General features: G+C 41.3%; 1 protein-coding gene across 2 annotated transcripts in view; it reads left to right on the top strand.

Annotated features, from left to right (window-relative positions):
- LOC107805969 (uncharacterized) overlaps positions 1–17,340 on the top strand; it is a 31,436-nt gene extending 14,096 nt beyond the window's left edge. The window contains exon 2 of one of the 2 annotated variants that reach the window (XR_012701943.1): positions 17,056–17,340. Coding sequence is in view for 1 of the 2 variants with exons in the window: in XM_075236670.1 (XP_075092771.1) it covers positions 7,289–8,029 (741 nt within the window). In the remaining variant the exon portion in view is untranslated. Of the gene's footprint in view, positions 1–1,726; positions 13,980–17,055 lie in introns of those variants that run through there. The other variant, XM_075236670.1, reaches the window with a different exon arrangement.
- Positions 17,341–17,618: the final 278 nt, after the last annotated feature.

Here is a 17,618-nt window from a genome sequence, read left to right as displayed (position 1 = left end):
TCACACAACTTCGACCGAACTTTCTTAATAATAACAAAGCGTTATTAATTGTGGACACGTACGCGTGACATGATTTTTGACGCACCAAAAAAAAATGAGTACACGTGCGCGTGACTCGTTTCAAGGTAATTTCTTAAAAAAGAGTTAAATGCACATAGGTTCTAAAACGAGCAATTAGACAATTTAATAAGCTAAGTATGATCAAAGCGACCGTGCTAGAGCCACAGAACTCGGGAATGCCTAACACCTTCTCCCAGGTTTACAGAATTCCTTACTCGGATTTCTGGTTCGCGGACTGTAGTACAGAGTCAATCTTTTCCTCGATTCGGGATTCGAACCGGTGACTTGGGACACCATAAATTATCCCAAGTGGCGACTCTGAATCTTTAAATAAATAAATCCCATTTCGATTGTACTTTAATTGGAAAAACTCCCTTATATTTATACCCTTTACAGGGTGTAGTAAAAAGGAGTTGTGACAACTCTGGCGACTCTGTTAGGGAGCGAAATTAAAATCTCTGGTTCAGGGTTCAAGAATTTGAGCTTGTTAATGATTTTTACTTGGCTTCATTTATTGTTAATATTACTGTATTCTATGAATCTTTTGTGCTAAATGTTATTTGTTTACTGCTTTATTATTGTTTGAATTGTATATAAATATTTTCTTACGCCACCTCTTTGAGTCTTCTGGAAATGGTGCACACGTTCGCGTGACCCCCTTTTTTCTGTAGAAATTATACCAAATAAGAATGATACTGGGCAAGCGACAAGGCCGGGTAGACTTCAGTGCTCCCGTTACGTCGCCCCCTCTTCGGCCCCAGTTGTTTGCTCGGGTAATCCAAGTCTAGACCAAAACCCCTGGAGTTAAACTTAGAAAAACACAGCTTCATGCCGGATCCCTAATAGGAGAGTTTTGTTTGCATCATGTGCATTTGACTTAGGGGACTCAACATAGGGGCTGGGTCCGTCTAGGACAAGTGTGCCCGAAACAACAGACCATCCTGATGCATTCTATGTGCTATATGTACATTTATTTGTTCGGGCTTGCATGCTGACTGGCTAGGGAAAATAAAGCAAAAAGAAAAACCAAGAGTGATGTAGGGAAGGAAATAAAACCCGATTCTAAAGAAAACCACGGTATTTGAAAAACATCCCGAAGCTCTGCCAAAATTTTTCAACAAAAAAATTATTTCAAAAGAGTCAAACGCTGTGTTCTTCCAAATGTGTCAAAACTGACCGAACTACGCATGTCTGATTCTCACCAGATGTGGGATACGTAGGCAACCTACATAAGGTTCGACCTTATTTTTGAAAAAAAAAGAAAGAAAAACAAGAAAAGAAAGTCGGTGGTCGAGTGAATGCAGTCTGGATTCTTGATCAAAATAAGTCGATCCAGCTTCGACAATGTCTCAAACCGTTCTTGCCGAGATAGCCTCAGAGTATTTTTCAGTTGTCGAAAGGCTATTTTCGTAAAAGAATGGACAAGTTTGTGAAGGGTCATAATATAATCCCCCCGGCCTCAAAATTCATGTGAAATTGGGAAGGGGACGCATTTGGAAAAACAGTCACTTGGCTAAAATTGGCATATAGGGGAAGAAATCATGGTCCTTTGATTTGTTTTTTTTTCTTTTTTTCTTTTCTTTTCTCTATCTTTTTTCTTTTCTTCTTAAAAAAACTGTTTACAAAAGGGTCCACTCGAGTCAACCCTAACCTTAACCTTCCACAGGAACAGAATGAATACCATCCAGGATCCGCCAGAAGTGGTCAGGGAACATGCCCAATTGCACTTGCGTATGTGGTGGAATGATCTAGATGAAGATGGTCAGAAATGGGTGAAAAAGCAATTGGGTGCTCTTATAAATATTTTTGAGATCAAACCACGGGAAGATATGATCAAGGCTTTGGTAACTTTCTGGGATCCTGTCCACAATGTCTTTCATTTCTCGGATTTTGAGATCACCCCTACTTTGGAGGAGATAGCCGGGTACATTGAATTCGGACGGGATTTGAGGAAGCAACAACTTATATTTCCAAGGGCTCTATCGGTGCACAAGTTCTTTGACCTCCTGAATATCAGTAAACAGACAAATAAAGAACGTGTGAGCAATGGGTGTTGTGCTTTCCATTTATTATACTCCAGGTTCGGGCACTCTGCTGGTTTTGAAATGCATGAAAAGGGTCTGAGCAACAAACAAGACAAGGGCCTTTGGCAAATTCATCGTCGGTTCGCATTTATTGTGGCATTCTTGGGAATCATGGTTTTTCCAAATGAGAAAGGGATGGTGTATATTCGTATGGATAGAATTGCACAAATACTCACTACCAAGGAAGATCATACACTTGCCCTGTTGGTGCTGGCAGATATTTATCGAGCATTGACCTTATGCAAAGTAGGGGCTCAATTATTTGAAGGTTGCAACATCCTTCTGCAAATGTGGTTGATCGAGAACCTTCACCATCATCCCAAATTCATGAGTTATGGTTCGAGCCCGAATAACTTCATCACTAGTTACGAGGAGAGGGTAAAAGATTATAACGCATCAGAAGGGTTTGAAGCATGGGTCTCTCACTTGAAAGTTTTTAACGCAGGTCAGGTCGAGTAGACTATAGGATGGCTCATGAGGACAGAATTCATCTATATGACTGCTATCAAAGGCTACCTGAGGTTAATGGGTGTAAGGAGTATTCAGCCATATGCACCGTAGAGGGTCTTGAGGCAATTGGGAAGGTATCAGATTGTGCCCGAAGATGAAGATCTAAGCACCCAGGTCATAGAGTTACATCCAGAAGCTGCATTGCCCGAGGCTGTAGTTTAGCGGGATTGGAATAGCTGTCGGTATCTAAAAAAATGGCACCCAGGTACCAGACATCGCCAAGGGGGAAGTAGATCCAAATTATGCTGCTTGGTTTGAGAAAATGTCTTATGTAAATAACGAGCCAGAGCTCGAGAGGCCTACCAAAAGGCCTCATGTTCAAGCCTTTGATGATAAAATTCAGGAGAGGTTAGCCTGGGGGAGAAGGAAAAGGAATATAAGGCCACCATCCATGATTTACGAGAAGAGTTGAGAAATGTCACCTTCAACAATGATTTACAGGCACAAGAGGCCGAAGGTGAGAGGAGAAGATTGGTGCGAGAAAATGAAGCTCTCAGAGCTCAGGTTTGACAGTTGAAAATTAAAGCTGAGAACCCAGGCCGAAGCGGGAAAGATGAAAGACTCATTTATAACCTTACTCAAAAGGTACGTGACTATGAAGATGACCTGCAGAAAGCTGAGTCTGAACTAGCAAAAGCACAGGCAAGGTTGGCTAAAAGCACCGAAAGGTGTGCAACTTTCGTTCAACAGATGAAAGACAGATATGAAAAAGGGGTCACAGGTTGGGAAAAGACAATTGGCAACCTCAAGGGTGAAATGGCTAAACAAGCCAAAAATTTTAAGGTTGAAAGAGAACATTGTTATGCCTTAATGGCACGGCTAGAAAGTGACTTGCAATAACTCCAAGAGCAGAACCAGGTAGCCGAACAAACTTTGGAAGCCAGAACTGAACAGATTGGGCATTTGTTGCAAGAGAAGGGCATTATAAGAGAGCGAGTCAAAAGGATCGCCAACTACATCGCGATGAAGTGCAGTAGCTACGAGGATATGACTGAATCTATGTTCTTCGCTACTGTGATGATTTTTGTTCACCAGGTAATGGAAGATCTCTACCACCTCCAAGAGGATTTAGCAAGTTGGCCCTCGGCGAGGCCGAATGATGCCCCACGGGTCCCAGGGGAAATTGAGGCACTGATGTATTCGTGATTTCTTGAGTCTGTATTTTCTTTCCGTTAAAGTCTGCCAGTTTGTCTTGGAGTCTGTATTTCTTTTATTAGAGTATGTGGGTTGTTTGTTTTTCGACTCTATATTTCATCTTTCATCAGAGTCGGTTAGTTTTTGTTTAAGTCTATTTCCGAGTCTTATTATGAAAATTTGAAAATTCCAAAAATGTTTTATTATTTTCATCTCCAAGAACTACGCTTGGTCTGATTCATGCGGGGTCATGATACGTAGACAATCTACATAGGATTCGACCGTAACCAAATGAAAACGAGAGAAAGAAAATAAGAAGAAAAATAAAAGAGTAAAGAAAAGAAAAAGAACGGAAAAACAAGAAAGAAAAGAGAGAAAATAAGAAATCAAGAGAGAATAAAAACAAAGAGAGAACAGAGGCAAGAGTGACAGGAAGGAAAAGAAAAGAAAGAAAAAGGGGGAAGTTTGCAATTGAAAGTAAGAAAAGGTCGGGATGACGTATGCAACCGAGTAAATACATAATAGAGATGGTTAACTGTTTAGGTGCATTTATGCCCAATGTGCGGTTACCAATCTGTTAAAGCCTAATCACTAACAAGGTTGTTGTTTGATGTATTGAGTCCAGGCAGGTGGTTAGTTGATTGGCATTCTGACAAGTCACTCATACAACACCCGATCAAAAGACAGGCTGAATATGGCCAACCAAGAACCAGAGACAAGTATTGTTGACCCGTCAAAGAGGTGGAAGAACTAGATGTTAATGCAATGAAGGAGGAGATGTATAAGTTAAAGCAGCAGATGGCTGAAATGTACCAAGCCTGGGCCAAGGGGCATCCACCACCGGTTTATCCTGCCAACCCTGCTTATATCCCACCATCGGCCCAACCTCAGGAGCCTCCTACTGTGAACTCATCTCTAGCCTTTCCCCTCTACCAACAATGCTATGGTGCCATTTCCCATACTTCTCAAGCTCCACCACCCAAACAAGTCCCATACCCTCCCCCACTAATTACGCCTGTTTTTGTGGCACCTCCACCTTCTACACTACACCGATCTTCCAGTGAACCTCTGTTCCAAAATCACGACAACCAGTACTATCCCCCTGAACCTACCTTCAAAGTTCCAAAACCATATTCTTGCACCCCTCATCTTGATCTCCCGGCAGAGACCGAGAAGCTACCCAAAAAATCTCGAGCATGAAGAGATGATCAGAAAGGTCAAAAGCTTAGAACAAACGTTCAGAGATATGAAGGGGTTGGGAGGTCAAATAAGTGTGGCCTATAAAGATTTATGTCTGTTCCCAGATGTTCAGTTGCCAGCAGGGTTCAAAATGCCCAAGTTTGATCTGTACGACGGGCATGGTGACCCAGTAGCACACTTAAGAGGATTTTGTAGCAAGATGAGAGGAGCAGATGGAAGAGATGAATTGTTGATGGCGTATTTCAGCCAAAGTTTGAGTGGATCGGCATTAGAATGGTATACCAGACAAGATCATAGTAGGTGGTACACATGGGACGATTTGGCCCAAGCTTTTGCCTGCCATTTTCAGTACAACCTCGAAATTATCCCAGACCGTCTGTCATTGACAAAGATTGAGAAGAAGCCTGGTAAGAGCTTTAGGGAATATGGATTCCGTTGGAGAGAGCAAACAACGAGGGTTGACCCTCCGATAAAAGAAAGTGAGATAGTTGATTATTTCTTGCAGGCTTTGGAACCCACTTATTTTGGTCACTTGGTGTCAGCAGTAGGCAAGTCCTTTAATGAAGTTGTAAAAATGGGAGGCATGGTTGAGGAGGGACTCAAGTCCAACAAGATCATGAGTTATTCAGCAATCAAAGAGACCACCCAGGCCATTCAAAACGGTACTGGGGGTGTACTTGGGAAGAAAAAGAAAGAGGATGTTGCTACAATTGAGTCGAGAGCTTAGATTGGATCCAGGAACATTCCACGTTACTACAACCCGCCTCGACCCTACCTTCAAACTTACCCCCACACTCCATATAGTCCACCACAACACTACTACCCACCGCCCAATCCCCATTTTTCCGTCCATCACGCACAAACCTATACCCAACATCCCGCTCACGAACAATGGTGTGCGCCGGCTCCACAAAGTCCATACCTAGATCCACAAAATTCCCATCCACCCCCAAGAGCCTACAGAAATCTCCCTGGAACAGGTTTTCGGCCAAATCAAGCCTTTAAGAATGAGAGGTTGCAGAAGCAGAAGACTTTCACTTCTTTGGGAGAATCATATGCTAGTCTATTCCATCGACTGGGACAGTTGGGTATGTTGAATCCGATCGAGGCTAAACTGCCAAATCCTCTTCCCAGAAATCTTGACTACTCGGTAAGTTGTGAGTATTGTTCAGGGACCTCGGGTCACGACATAGAGAAATGCTGGAAGTTGAAAACAGCTATTCAAGAGCTCATTGATACTAATCGGATTGAGGTCCAAGCCCAGAGGTACCCAACATCAACCAGAACCCGCTTCCGACCCATCATGAGATTAATATGATTGAGATAGTGCATAAGGGAGGGGAGCCTAAGAAGCCATCGCAAACTGTCATGATGGTTCATTCTAGTGAAGCCAAGCCATTTGAAAAGTCAACAAGTGAGAAGTCTGTGATTAAGTTGAACGGGGCAAATAATGAACCATCCGTGAAGGTTAAGAAGGGGTCCACAAGTGACGTTGTAGGAAAACATCAAAGAGCAAAAGTGGTTGTGCCAAGAGTGACGAACAAGCATATGGTAATTGTGAAGGGCGCCTGCACAGATCCTGTCATTATCAAACTGGTAACTCAATTACCCATAGTCAACAGCAAGGCAGTCCCATGGAATTATGAACGAGTGACAGTGACTTACAAGGGGAAAGAGGTTAAAGAAAAAGTGTGTGAGACTCATGGTTTGACTCGATCGGGGAGATGCCTTGCCCCTGAAGAGTTGAGAAAAGCTAAGACCTCAAAAGATAATCAAGTGTTCGTGAAGAAAGCGGTGACCGAGGAAGAAGCAGAAGAATTTCTGAGAAAGATGAAAGTACAAGACTATTCCATTGTGGAGCAGTTAAGGAGACACCAGCTCAGATCTCGCTCTTGTCATTATTGATCCATTTAGACGAACACCGTCGGGCTTTAAGGAAAATCTTGAACGAAGCCCATGTTCCTGACAAAATCTCAGTAAACTACTTGGAAACGATAGCTAACAAGATATTTGAGGTAAACAGAGTCACTTTTTCTGATGATGAGTTGCCCGTGGAGGGTACCGAGCACAATAGAGCCCTCTATCTGACGGTGAAATGTGAAGATTCCGTGGTTACTCGGGTACTTGTTGACAATGGTTCCAGTGCAAATATTTGTCCTCTTTCCACTCTGAACAAGTTGAAGGTGGATGATGAAAGAATTCACAAGAATAGTATCTGCGTTCGGGGATTCGACGGGGAAGGAAAAGATTCAGTCGAGGACATAGTGCTCGAGCTTACAATAGGGCCAGTTGAATTTACTATGGAATTCCAGGTACTCGATGTGGCTGTTTCTTACAATCCGCTGTTAGGACGACCCTGGATTCATGCTGCCAAAGCGGTCCCATCCACTCTGTATCAAATGGTTAAGTTTGAATGGGATAGACAAGAAATTGGTGTACATGGCGAAGACAATTTGTGTGTTCCCAGTGATGCCATTGTTCCATTCATAGAGTTTGAAGATGACAAGGGGCTGTGGGTTTATCAGGTTGTTGACACGGTATCGGTAGAGAAAATCCCTGAAGGGAAGTGCGTGACGACTCCAAGGGTAGCTGCTGCATTAGTCATGGTAGCCGTTGAAATGTTGAAAAATGGTTTTGTACCAGGCAATGGTTTGGGCGCATCTCTGCAAGGTATCGTACAACCGGTTTCTCTTCCTAAAAACTTGGATACATTTGGTCTGGGGTTCAAGCCTACAGTCGCAGATGTGAGAAGAGCTAGAAAAATGAAACAGAGAGCATGGGCCCTTCCAAAGCCAGTACCGCGTCTTTCTCGATCATTTGTCAGGCCTGGTACCATAAAACGCCCAATGATGTCGGTTCCCATTTTGGTGGTTGATATGGATGAAGATTTGATGGAAAGGTTTGAGAGGATATTCGCCGATGTGAACGTGTTTGAAGCTGGAGAGGGTTCTAGCAAGGCGAATGTGCAATTTGTTGGGCCCAGTGCAAAGATTGACAATTGGGAAGCTACTCCTCTCCCCACCAGGAGAGAGTTTTGGTAGTTTGCTTTGATTTTCTTTCAATTTATCTGGATTATTCCAGGGTTGTAATTCAGATTCTATGTTCCGTCCGTTTGGATGTATAAACCCCGTTATCTTTAATTTCAATGAAATGCAATTTCTCTTTTCCTGTCTTCCTGATAGTTTTATTTTTGTTTTCCTTTTTTCCTTGTACAGTTCTTTTTATGCTATCTTCAATGATATGACATGCATGCAAAATCTCCGGCCTAGCCTTAAAAGCCAATCTAGTTCTGAAATAGTAATTCAAGAAATAGAATGTGATGTTGAATCGGAATATGACGAGGATGAAGCATTTGAAGAGATTAGTAAAGAATTAAGCCATTTTGAAGAAAAACCCAAGCCTAACCTGAGTGATACAGAAGCAATCAATTTAGGGGACCAAGATAATGTCCGGAAAACTAAAATAAGTGTCCATCTTGAACCACAGCTCAGAGAGGAGATAATTAAAACACTGCTAGAGTATAAAGATGTTTTTGCTGGTCCTATGACGACATGCCAGGTCTATGCATTGGTTTGGTGGTTCACAAATTGCTCACTGATCCGGCATTCCCTCCTGTCAAGTAGAAGTTGAGGAAATTTAAAACTGATATGAGTGTAAAAATTAAGGAAGAGGTCACCAAACAGTTTGAGGCCAAGGTCATTCGCGTCACTCGATATCCCACTTGGTTAGCCAATGTAGTGCTTGTGCCGAAGAAGGATGGCAAGACCAGGGTGTGTTGATTATCGAGACCTCAACAAGGCGAGTCCCAAGGATAATTTCCTACTACCAAACATCCATATATTGATCGATAATTGTGCCAAACATGAGGTTGGTTCTTTTGTGGATTGTTATACGGGCTACCACCAGATCTTAATGGATGAGGAGGACGCGGAAAAGACAACATTCAACACGCCATGAGGAACATACTGCTATCGGATCATGCCATTTGGTTTGAAAAATGCTAGGGGAACCTACATGAGGGCAATGACGACCATATTCCACGACATGATACACAGGGAGATCGAGGTTTATGTGGATGACATGATTGTAAAGTCTAGAAAGCAGTCTGACCATGTCAGAGATCTGAGAAAGTTCTTCCAAAGGCTTTGCAGGTACAATCTCAAGCTCAATCCTGCAAAATGTGCGTTCGGTGTTCCATCTGGAAAAGTTGTTGGGATTCATAGTCAGCCGACGAGGTATTGAATTAGACCCATCAAAAATCAAAGCCATCTAGGAATTTCCGCCTCCAAAGAACAAGACTGAGGTGATGAGTCTGTTGGGAAGATTGAATTACATCAGCCGGTTTATTGCTCAGCTCACAACAACTTGTGAGCCTATCTTCAAATTGTTAAAGAAAGATGCTGCAGTCAAGTGGACAGATGAATGTCACGAAGCATTTGATAAGATAAAGGGGTACTTGTCAAACTCACCTATGTTGGTCCCGCCAGAACTAGGGAGACCTTTGATTCTGTATTTGACAATCTTGGACAATTCATTTAGATGTGTGTTGGGACAGCATGACATCACTGGCAGGAAGGAGCAGGCCATATATTATCTCAGCAAGAAGTTCACATCTTACGAGGTTAAGTACACTCATCTTGAGAGGACGTGTTGCGCCCTAACTTGGGTAGCCCAGAAGCTGAAACATTATTTGTCCTCTTATACTACTTACCTCATCTCTCACTTGGATCCATTGAAGTATATCTTCCAGAAGCCTATGCCCACAGGTAGGCTCGCAAAGTGGCAGATCTTGCTCACAGAATTTGACATTGTCTACGTGACTCGGACAACGATGAAAGCACAAGAATTGGTCGACCACTTGGCTGAAAATCCTGCGGATGAAGAATACGAACCTTTGAAGACTTACTTTCCTGATGGAGAGGTAATGTACATTGATGAGTTGGAATAGATTGAAAGGCCAAGATGGAAAACTTTTATTTGATGGGGCTGCTAACATGAAAGGCATTGGAATATGAGTGGTACTTGTTTCTGAAATAGGGCATCATTACCCTATTACGGCTCAGCTTCAGTTCTACTGTACTCACAACATGGCAGAATACGAGGCATGCATTTTGGGTTTGAGGATAACTGTGGATATGGGTGTCCAGGAAGTCTCGGTCTTAGGTGACTCGGACCTTCTGGTACACTAGATTCAGGGAGAATGGGAAACACGAGATTTAAAACTCATACCATACCAGCAATGCTTGCATGATCTTTGTCAACGGTTTCAATCAATAGAGTTCAGGCATATTCCGAGGATCCACAATGAGGTTGCCGATGCTTTGGCTACTCTGGCGTCAATGTTACATGATCCAGATAAGGCTTATGTAGACCTATTGCACATTCAGGTCCGTGATCAGCATGCTTATTGTAACATGGTGGAGGAAAAGCTCGATGGGGAGCCTTGGTTTCACAACATCAAGGAATACATCCGAAGGGGAGTATATCCGGTACAAGCCACAGGTGATCAAAAAAGAACAATTCGTCGCTTGACAAGTGGATTTTTCTTCAGTGGAGGAGTTTTGTACAAAAGAACTCCAGATCTTGGGTTATTAAGATGTGTAGATGCCGAACAGGCCGCGGCTATCATGACTTAAGTACATTCTGGAGTCTGTGGACCGCATATGAGTGGGTATGTGCTGGCAAAGAAGATTGTTCGGGCAGGTTATTATTGGCTCACTATGGAGCGAGATTATATCAGTTTCGTGCGTAAATGTCATCAGTGCCAAGTGCATGAAGATTTGATTCATTCTCCACCATCTGAATTACATACGATGTCTGCACAATGGCTTTTTGTTGCTTGGGGAATGGATGTCATTGGACCGATCGAGCCAGCAGCGTCCAACGGGCACATGTTTATTCTAGTGGCCATCGATTATTTCACCAAGTGGGTAGAGGCTAAAACATTCAAGTCTGTAACCAAGAAGGAAGTAGTGGATTTGTGCATTCAAATATCATTTGTCGGTTCGGGATACCAAAGGTGATCATTACGGACAATGGGGCTAATCTCAATAGTCATCTGATGAAAGAGGTATGTTAGCATTTCAAGATTACACATAGCAATTCTACCCCATACCGCCCTAAGGCAAACGAAACAGTTGAGGTGGCCAACAAGAATATAAAGAAGATACTTCAAAAAATGGTGGAAGGTTCTAGGTAGTGGCATGAAAAATTATCATTTGCATTGCTCGGTTATCGTACTACTATCCGTACTTCAATAGGGGCGACTCCTTATTTGTTGGTGTATGGAACCAAAGCAATGATACCCACAGAAGTGGAAATCTCATCCCTTCGAATTATCGCGGAGGCTGAGATCGATGATGAAGAGTGGGTCAAACCCGCTTAGAACAATTGAGTTTGATCGATGAAAAGAGACTGGCAATAGTGTGTCATGGCCAGTTGTATCAACAGAGAATGGCAAGAGCATACAACAAGAAGGTGCCTCCACGAAAGTTTGAAGTGGGGAAGTTAGTATTGAAACGCATTCTTCCTCATCAAGTTGAAGCAAAAGGAAAGTTCGCCCCAAATTGGCAGGGGCCGTTCGTCGTGACTAGAGTGTTGTTTAATGGTGCATCGTATTTGATAGATGTAGAAGGAAAATGTGTAGAAATGGCTATCAATTCTGATATAGTCAAGAGATATTATGTATGATTGTACTTGTTTGTATTTGGCATGTTTCGAATATTGAAATGACGAAGGCATTTTGTTCTGCTATCTAAACACTTTATCCCTCGTTACCCCTTTGAGCCTCATTTATTTTCTTTCATACCCCTCATTCAGAATCGATAGCAAATATCGAAAACACAAGCGTAAAGATAAGTAAAGAAAGGAGAGAAAAAGAGAAAGGAAAAAGAAAAGAAAAAGAAAAAGAGAAAAAAAAAAGAAACAATAAAAGAAGAACAAAAGAAGAAAAGAAGAAAAAGAAAAGGGAAGAAAATCACAACAAACAAAGTAATTCCTATGTCATGAACTACGTTCGACCTGATTCCTTTTAAGGATACGTAGGCAGACTCACAGTTCGGTCCCATCAAAATAAAAATCCAAAAGTTCCCAAATAAGAAACTGGGGCAGATGTTGTGGCTGTTATCAGAAACCTGATTCAGAAGGTTGTAAATTTGAACCCAATCAAATAATTTTGAGCTTTTTATACCCTTCCTTTCTAAACCCATCCAAAGCCACATTACGGTCCAAAGAAAGACCTTCCGATCAGTCTTCGGGAAATGCCAAGTCAAGCAGGTAGCGGTGATTCACGTCAGGGGCAACACTCTGGTCCAAAGAAGGAAAAGAAGTCAAAATGAGAGTCTTATTGGTGAAAACCTCCACGGGCACCGTAAGGCGACGGGAGCTGAGAGAAATCAAAATGAGAGAGTCTTATTGGTGAAAACTCCCACGGGCACTGTAAGGCGACGGGATCTTAGAGAAATCAAAATGAGAGAGTCTTATTGGAGAAAACCCCCATGGGCACCGTAAGGCGACGGGAGTTGAGAGAAATCAAAATGAGAGAGTTTTATTGGTGAAAACCCTCACGGGCACCTTAAGGCGAAAGTGAGTTGACAGATGAAGGAATGAGAGAGGCCTGCTGGTGAAAACTTTTCAAGGCACCGCATGACGAACAAGATCGGGATTAGAGGTGAAGAAATCAGGTCATGGAAATTCTGGGGCAACAAAGTATGGCAACTGAAAGTTGATTGGTTGGACATATTGGGCCGATTAATCCAAATTGCATGTCATGACCATTGGAACCAGTTGTTCCACTCAGATAAGTCTCTTTTCTTTTTCTCTTCAGATAGTCTTCCAGTTTTGGGTTTCCTTATCCTTAACTCTGAAAGTCATTGCATTTAATTTCTTTGGGTTTATTTCTCTAAGATGTTCCCAATTTCAGTTCTGTTTAAGCAAATAAGAAGGAATTTCAAAGCTCACTACCAGCTTCAAGATTGCAAAGCACAGTGCGGCTAGAGCATACCAAAGATAGTATGATGTAAAAAGGGATAAAATACCAGCAAGAGTTCCATTGGCAAGATAATTTGATGGGAAATGCAGAGGTTCAGTTAAAGGGGTCAGAGATGCGAAACAACGGTTCGGGAATAGAACACTCGGGTCATTCAAGTTATGGGTTTTTTTTGAAAGTCAGTCGGAAAGTCAAGCAGTTCAGGGCCAGCTCAGAGAAGCCAGTCAAAACAAGATAATGCAGTGGAGAGACCTTCAGCAAGAATGCCATCAACTAACCACCACATTTTAAAACTGACAAAATTTTCTTTGATTAAAACATGGGGCAGGAAATTTCGATTGTTTCAGAGAAACCTTTCGTGGAGAAAGACAGTCACCAAACATGTTTGATTTTTTATTTTCAGGACCCTCCTGGAAAATGGGACCTAGTTGAAATGTTCAAAAATAGCATAATTTAGCATAAATGCATCCCAAAGGAATATAAGTCGGCGTAGAAGTTTTGCATGTTCGAGATAGGATTCAATTAGGAGTTCTCAGGACCCTCCTGGATAATGGGACTTAGCTTTAAAGTTTTGGTTAGATAGCAACATTTAGCGTAAATCCTACTGTAGGGTAGTATAATCCAGCTATAAAAGCTGTCACTCTTAAGATAAAATTTGACATTGGATTTTCCGGACCCTCCTGGATAATGGGGAGTAGTTTAAGACCTTCTTAGATAACAAGATGTAGTAGAAGTCATTCCTTTAAAAGATATAGCGTAGATCTAAATTTGTCGTTTAGTTAAGAGCTGTCAGGACCCTCCTGGATAATGAGATGTAGTTTTAATACCTTCTTAGACAACAAGATTCGGCGGGACCCTCCTGGATAATGGGATTTAGCTTTCAAATTTATAGATATATTTGGTAACACGATTCAATTAACACTCACAGATGTGCCCAGTTACCAAACTGGGGCAAAACGTTTTCTTTGTTTTGTCTATTTTGTTGAAATCAGGAGCCCGCCTGGTTTCTTTGTTTTGTCTATTTTCTTGTTGAAATCAGGTACCCACTTGGAGAATAGGGAGAAGCAGTTCAAGTCTAGCAGTCAGGAGCCCGCCTGGAGAGCAGGAAATACATTCAAGTTTAGCAATCAGGAGCCCGCCTGGAGAGCAGGGAATACATTCCAAGTCAGCAGTCAGGAGCCCGCCTGGAGTGCATAGAATACATTTCAATTCAAGTCAGGAGCCCGCCTAGAGAACAAGGGAGTACGATTCAAGTTTTGGTTTTCAAAATTCTTTGATATTCGGCAATGTGATTTGTTTTACACTTACACATGGGCCCACATACCTAAACTGGGGAAGAAAATTTTCTTTGTTTTTGTCTATTTTGCTGAAGTCAGGAGCCCGCCTGGATAGCATGGGAATACATTCACGTTTCAAATCAGGAGCCCGCCTGGATAACATGAGAATACATTCACGTTTCAAAGTCAGGAGCCCGCCTGGATAGCATGGGAATATATTCACGTTTTGGAGTCAGGAGCCCGCCTGGAGAGCATGGGAATACATATCAAGTTTAGCAGTCAGGCATCCACCTGGAGAGCGAGGAAAAACATCTTAGAATACAATTTGACTTTAGCAGTCAAGCGTCCACTTGAAGAAGGGGAAAACATCTCAGCTTACAATTCAAGGTGGCAACAAATGGATGCCACCGAGAGAATAAAGGACAACAAGGCAACAAGAACTACAAGATAAAGTTGAAGATATAGATAAGACTTTTGTAATCCATAGATCGTAGTCTAGTCTAGCTTCTTGTTTTATTTTGACATGGTGTCATAAGGGGGTTTAGTAAGCAGTAACAGCAGCAGCAGCAGCAATAGCGAAATCACAGCTTCATAGTAGTCCCAGCTACCAGACATTCCCGAACTACACTGACCTGATTCCTTTTTAGCCAAGGATATGTAGGCAACCTCAAAAGCAGGGTGCGGTCAACTCTTTAAAAAATGCTTCCCACGGAGTATTCAAACAGACAAAAATCGCTCGTATCCTCTCACTTTATCTTTGCACGAAAACTCTTCGTGTTTCCGGGCAAAGAGGGGCAACTGTAAGCACGTGATTTTTTCCCTACACGAATTACTCCCATAATTTCAAAATAAAATAATTTCTTTTCATTATTTGCAATTTTGTGAATTTTGTGGCATTTTATGTTAAATGTTTGCATTTGTCTGTGCATGTTTATTTTATTTAAGTAATGAAAAATACAAATTATGTACATTTGCATTTAGGATTTAATTTGACATTTTAGGATTAATTAATTAATTAAGTTGTTTTATAAAAAGGAAAACCATAAAAATAGTTTATTTTTGCGCATTTGAATTTTGTCGCTTGCTTTAATTTGGGAATTAAATAGTTGTGATAATTATTTAGAGTTAGTTAATTTAATTTGATGAGATAATTTATTTAGGAATTAATTTGGGTTTATGTTTAATTTTAATTTCAATTTAAAAGGAATTAGAAAAAAACTAATTTGAAAGAAAGGAAAATAATTGAATAAGAAGCCTGGGCTTGGGCCATTCTTGTTTTAAAATCCATAGGCCCAAATATTTTGCCCTGAAACCCGTTCAGGCAGCCCACGACCCGCCCCTGATACCCGGTCCGTCCCCTCCCCCAAATTAAAACGATGCCGTTTTGGATTGTGTAATCTGAGTCGTTGATCTCCACTTGATCAAATGGCTCAGAACTGAAGCTCCAGGTGTATTTAAGTGTCCGAATAACCCTACCCCCCTCAGAATTCCCTTCGGTTCATCACCCTCATCAGAAAACACCCCCGAAACCCTAATCTGCCGCCCTAACTCTCACCACCTTAGACCGGCGGTGCCACCTCTGTTCGCCACCAAAATCACACCCTGGAACCTCCACGACCCCCTCCTCCCAAATTCTGGGTCAGTTTCCCTCAAATATTGCCCGATCCTCTCGAATACTAGATCAGAAAGTGAAACCTAAAATCCCAAGATTTCCGAATCAAGATTCCATTAAAGATTTTAGGTCCCTTTTGACTTTACTCGCGTGTTTTTGATAAAGAACACACGATTAATCTCAAACTGAGCCGAGATTTGAAGACTTGAAGATCCGTCACCATTCTTTACTGGTTCGAGTGGTTTTTAGGTATTTTGTTCTTCTTTACCTTTCGTTATTTAACTTATGTTTTTTTGCTCTCTTCTTACCTTCTTCTACTCTATCTTTTAGTTTTCTGATTTTGATTTCTCATTTTGTTATTCTGCCTATATCTGCATGTTAGATTCAAGTTGTGTTTGATTATTAGTTGGGTCTTGTCTTCAAGTACATATAGTTTGAATTTTCATTTTTGTTTTGGGCTCAATTTTGTGCCGAGTCATTTAAGTTTCTGAATCTGAACGTGTGAGTTTTTGGGTTTTCTTCACATTAATTGGGTTCATAAGGAATAAATAGCCTAGGAAGGACTTGAATTGGGTCTAATTCAGACCCATTCACTTGGGTCATTTGGACCCGGGTTCTGCTAGGCTGGGAGGGTAAATAATCATGGTTCGAGTGGTAGTTTAGGGAATTGGGGAAGGGAATCTTGAGTAACAGAATTCAGAAACATCTAGGAAAGTGGGGTGGGAGCTTATATGAAATCTGATGTTTTAAACTAAGAGCTTTTGAGCAAAAACGAAAATATGAAAAGGGTCTAGGTGCAAATATGATCCTCTTTTAGCTGCCCTAATGCCTTGCCTATAAAGGCAGCTTTTCTTTCCTTTGAAGGCAGAGATTTCTAAGGGTTGAAATCCAGAAATATAGAAAAACTACAAAAAAATAATTACTGTTTCACTGAATTGCTCGTCTGATTTTTTTTCAATTTCTAAAAATAGTAGTTTCTCATTTGGGTTAAAAAGGATTAAACTTGGGTTTGTAGAAGTTTGATTTGAAGTTCGGGTCACTGTTCGATTGATATTGTTCTCTGGGTTGCTGCATATCATTATTTGGTTTGGAATTGGGTTCTCCCATTACTGTTACTGTTCCATTGCGTCCTACTAGGTTTGCTGCTGCTGATTACTGACTCTTTACATTTTTGCTCTCCTTATTTCTCAGGTACATGTCTCTGGAACCAATGTAAATTGATGCTCGAATTGGAGACTAAAAATGGAAATGGGAAATTGTCTGGTTCAAATTAGCCTTAGTCTTTTCTTTTCTTCTTGTCTTTGAAATGTCGCCATTGTTTTCATGGAGATCGTCAAATTTTGAAGGATAACCTGTTTTCTCCTTCAGCATATTTACCCTTTGTTGTCTGCTTTGTAATGTCAATTAAATCATGGACTTTAGCCCTTGAATAAGCTCGAATTCGTGTTAATGAGACTTTAAGTTTGTAGCTGCTAATTTCATATAGGTCTGTTATATACCCTGGACCTTATTTGGTTTTGGCTGAGATTTGCTAGGGTTCTCTAATGAAGATTTATTTTTAAGCTTACTGGAAAATGACAAGTTGTTAGTGTGGTTGTATATAGGTTCTACTTGTACGAGATTGATTTGATTTTTAAAATTTTTAGGTCTGTATTTCAACGTAGTTTGGAAATCTGGAAATTAAATATTTCCTACTGTTAGTTATTAAAATGGGACTTTTAATCGTTTTCAAAGTGCAGTCATTGCTAAAATGT

Source organism: Nicotiana tabacum, chromosome 18, assembly GCF_000715075.1.
Source record: "Nicotiana tabacum cultivar K326 chromosome 18, ASM71507v2, whole genome shotgun sequence".
Lineage (NCBI taxonomy): Eukaryota > Viridiplantae > Streptophyta > Magnoliopsida > Solanales > Solanaceae > Nicotiana > Nicotiana tabacum.
The sequence above is the reverse complement of the archived record's forward strand: the minus strand, read 5'-3'. Positions and strand labels throughout refer to the sequence as shown.